General features: G+C 52.8%; 1 protein-coding gene across 1 annotated transcript; it reads right to left on the bottom strand.

Annotated features, from left to right (window-relative positions):
- Positions 1-116: 116 nt before the first annotated feature.
- LOC102775381 (asialoglycoprotein receptor 1) lies at positions 117-3,256 on the bottom strand. Its single transcript, XM_015567715.1, has 9 exons — positions 3,140-3,256; positions 2,397-2,505; positions 1,622-1,793; positions 1,470-1,510; positions 1,276-1,347; positions 1,085-1,171; positions 844-995; positions 663-769; positions 117-525 (listed from the first exon to the last, which is right to left on the bottom strand). Exons 2-9 carry the CDS (start codon positions 2,461-2,463, stop codon positions 375-377), a joined length of 849 nt encoding a protein of 282 aa, XP_015423201.1. The 5' UTR covers positions 2,464-2,505; positions 3,140-3,256; the 3' UTR covers positions 117-374.
- Positions 3,257-3,684: the final 428 nt, after the last annotated feature.

Below are 3,684 nucleotides of genomic sequence, written 5' to 3'. Positions count from 1 at the left end.
CATCTGACCCAAAACTCATACAGTTTTCCCAATTACTGTGCTGCCTGCGCACGGCTTTGTAGTGCCAACAAGCCGCAGCACATTCCTAACCCCCAATCACCAGACAACACAAAATGTTTAGTATCTTTCTCTTCTTTTTATTCTAAAAAAAGTTGACAATAATAACCTGCAAATTGCAGAGAGTGGTGTGGATTTTCATCTACCCACCCCATCAAACATCATTCGGCGTTCCTCACACATCGTCCTCTCCCCTTCCCTTCAAATCCTAGATGAAAACCCCTGGGGTGATGCAGGAGGCCCCCCAGAAAAAAGAATCTCCACCCAGGTTCCCTCAGCAGGTGAGAGCATTCCTGAAATAGACTAGGGAGAGGAGGCTAGGCGCTGGGTCTGCTCAGCTCTGTCTCGCAGATCCAGTGGAAGGGAATCATGCAAAGGTAATTCTTCCTTTGGTCATCGGTCCCGAAGTGGGCACAGTCCTCTTGCCCATGGTAGTACCAATTGTCTGGCTGCGTTGGACTCCAGTTCCTAATGAGAGCAGATAGATGTGGGTCCTGGAAGCCAGACCCTCAGCCAAGCCAAGGAGTCCCTCTTGCCTCAAAAACACCCAGCAGGGATAGCAGGATCCAGGCCAAAGGAACCGAGTACAGAGCACACACACTCACTGGAAGCCGGAATTATAGTATTTCCCATTCACCCATGTCCAGGGACCATGTTGTTCAGTAAGGCCAATCCAGATGTCCATACGGTACATGTGTTGCTCAAGAAACTTCTGGGGAGAGACGATGAGGGGAGTGACTTCAAGTAGACCAACGAGCTTACCAAACAAGCACTCCCAGTCCTCACCTGCTCGTTCCAGGAGCTCAAAACCACCAGGTGGGAGTTCTTCAGCTGGCAGTGCTTCTCAGCCTCAGGCCAGGTCAATGGAGAGCGAGAAAACCAGTAGCAGCTGCCTTCATACTCCAGCCAGCCAATGGGGCAGCAGGTGTTTTGAGAGCCTGAGGTGGGAGTGGGGAGGTTCTGAGATGCTGCCCAGTGGGACATGGGCAGGATATGGAGCTAGGGCGCTGCCCTCCACACCGCTCACCATTGTTCTTGAGCACAGCCATCTGACAATGCAGGGAGGTCAGGTCGTTGAGCAGTTGCTGGACTTGCAGGAGCATTTCAGAATAATCTGGGACACACAGAAGGGCAGTGGGGACAATGCAGGGGCCCAGCTGAGGGCCCTCTATACCCTCCTACCACATCAGGCCCAGGGGAGGGGAGAAGGGGCCTGACCTGCTTTGAGTTCCTGCTGCTCTTTCTCCAGCTCGCTCTCCAGAGAAAACACCTTCTCATTCAGGCTACGGGCTGCAGGGGAGGGCACTCAGCACCCCAGGCTGCGCCCACCCCACCTCTGTCCTGAGAGCCCGGCCCCCACCCTCCCACACTCACTCCTGCAGGCCTCTCTTTTTTTTTCAGTGGGTCCTCACAGCCACCCCACTTTAAGGGACAGGCACTGTTGTTATCCAAGCTTGCAGAGAGGAAACTCAGGCTTCCAGAGGTTAGGCACTTGGACTACATTACCCATGAGTAAGCAACAGAGCCAGCAGCTGTCTTTACCCACCATGAGCATCATCAGTGCCTGGGTTCCTGTACCCCACTGGCGCCCCCTTCCCTGCCCATCCTGGGACACTCACTTTTGGATCCAATCACGCAGATACCAATCATCAGGAGAAGGATGAGGCCCAGAGAGAGCAGAAGGGGCCAGGGGCCAGAGCAGAGATGCTGCAGGAAGGCTGGGGGAGGAGGCAGCCCTGCAAGAGGAGAGGACATCAGGACATGGCGGTTGAGGACAAGGGAGACACAGGGGAGGAGCAGAGGGCCACAGGGACCTGTCAGGGATGAAGAGTGGTGCAGGTACAGCTGGGGAGAGGTTGTGGTGCAGGGGATGCCCAGGCATCTCACCCCTCATGGACCAGCACAAGTTCTCAGTCACACAGACCCCCTCTCCCCCGGAAACACATGATGACAATATGTAAGGTCTTATCATCAGGGCTGGGACAGGGGCAGGAGGACACAGAGTGAGCCGGGCAGCCAGGCCCTCAGCAGGCTCGTGCTTATCTGTATTGTCAGGTTCGCCACCGTTTTTCTTCCAAACATGACTGTTCACTCTCCCAGTGGAAATGCTCATGACCTTCCCCAGAGTATAGCAGCCAGGACCGCTTTGGTCCACCCTGATCCTGTCCTTCTCAAATCCTCTTCATATTGCAACCACCAGGAGCTAGAGCCTAATACCCGCAGTGTGGGGGACCCCAGCAGTGCACATGGTAGAGGTGCAGATATACTGTGAGAGCAGAGATCCTTTTAAACATATTAAGAGACTATTTTAGGAGACACCATTTCTCCTTTCCTCTTACCCTTTCTAGAACCCTGGCTTTTCTTCTCACTCTCCAAGGACTGGAGGTCTTCATACTTCATTGACATCCTTGGACCAACTCTGAAATGGAGGCAGGGCCAGTGACCAGGCTGGGGCTGGAGAGAGGAGACAGGGAAGGCTGGGACTAGGTTGGAGCTGAAGTCAGGATTTGAGTTGAGGTAAGAGAAGAAGTTCAGGTTGAGTATGAGCCAGGGGTTAGGGATACGAATGGGAATGGGCCTGGGTATGCAGCAGAGGTTGGAAATAAAGTCAGGATTGGTTTTTGGGCTGGGGTTGGGTTGAATGTGAGATTGAAGGTAAAGGTAGAGTTGGAGTTAAAGGTATTACTAGGACTGGGTCTTACACTGGGGATGCAAGTAAGGTTGTGTCTCCTCCTAGGACTGGGGTCAATACTGGTGTTGATGCCATGAATGGAGTGGGGCTTAAATTTGGTGTTGATGTTGGTATTTGAAGAGAGTTGCGTTGGTGCTGGTGTTTGTAATGGGGTTAGGGTTGCATTTAGGCTGGAGGCTGAAGATGAGGCTGGAACTGTGCTAGAGATGGGGCAACCCAAACCCAGTAAAGTGAATAGAGTCTGAAATCTCCACCAGCTCATTGAATCTCCAAGCTGCCCTTTTATATCTCTTCCTATTCAGTCCCAGTTGAGACCCACAGCCCCTCTCCCTGCTTTCTCTAACTCCCTCCCTGTCCCCTTAGTCTCACCTGCATCCCCAGCCCAGTTACCTGTGCAAAGTCTGGAGGCTGTGATTCTTGGGTTTGCCTTGCAGCAATGAGCAGAGTTGGATAAAATGAAATCCTGGAGAGTGGGGTAGAGGTGAGCGAGGGAGGAGTCAGGTCAGTGGCTGGGTCCTGCTGGTCTTTGTGTCTAAAAGCCCAGGATTCTGTAACCTGGGATCTCCCTTTTCCTCAACTTTGGCAATAAATGATCATTGGAACCCAGGCAGAGATTGTGCAAGTGAAGAAGCTATATATAGGGCCAGCTTTGCTCCCTGCTTCACCACCACCGACCCGCCCCCCATCTGCCTCCCGGGTGTGTCCTTTTCAGCTTCTGTTGAGGTCCCTTGACTTCCTCATTGTTGCCATTGTGGAGAGGAACCCTTCCCAGAGGGGTCCATAGGTACAGTCTCTTGCTTCTTCTTTGCCCCACACCCCATTTTACTTCCTGCATCAGCATTTCCCAGAGATGATGCTGTCTCCACCATTGCACACCCAGATCCAGAGGAGCCTTTTCTCAGTCTTCCTCAATCGTAACCCAAGTGTCTGGAATC

The sequence above is a fragment of the Myotis davidii genome, unplaced genomic scaffold, assembly GCF_000327345.1.
Source record: "Myotis davidii unplaced genomic scaffold, ASM32734v1 scaffold7332, whole genome shotgun sequence".
In the NCBI taxonomy this organism is placed as follows: Eukaryota; Metazoa; Chordata; class Mammalia; order Chiroptera; family Vespertilionidae; genus Myotis; species Myotis davidii.
Note: the sequence above shows the minus strand (reverse complement) of the source record. Positions and strands in the feature narration are given on the sequence as shown.

Coding starts and splice junctions, on each gene's coding strand:
- LOC102775381 (XM_015567715.1), bottom strand. CDS start 2,463: ATGTCAATGAAGTATGAAGACCTCCAGTCCTTGGAGAGTGAGAAGAAA. Junction 1,511..1,621: donor AGTGGGGTACAGGAACCCAG/GCACTGATGATG, acceptor CCTCTCTGCAAG/CTTGGATAACAACAGTGCCT. Junction 1,172..1,275: donor GCAGCAGGAACTCAAAGCAG/GTCAGGCCCCTT, acceptor TGTGTGTCCCAG/ATTATTCTGAAATGCTCCTG.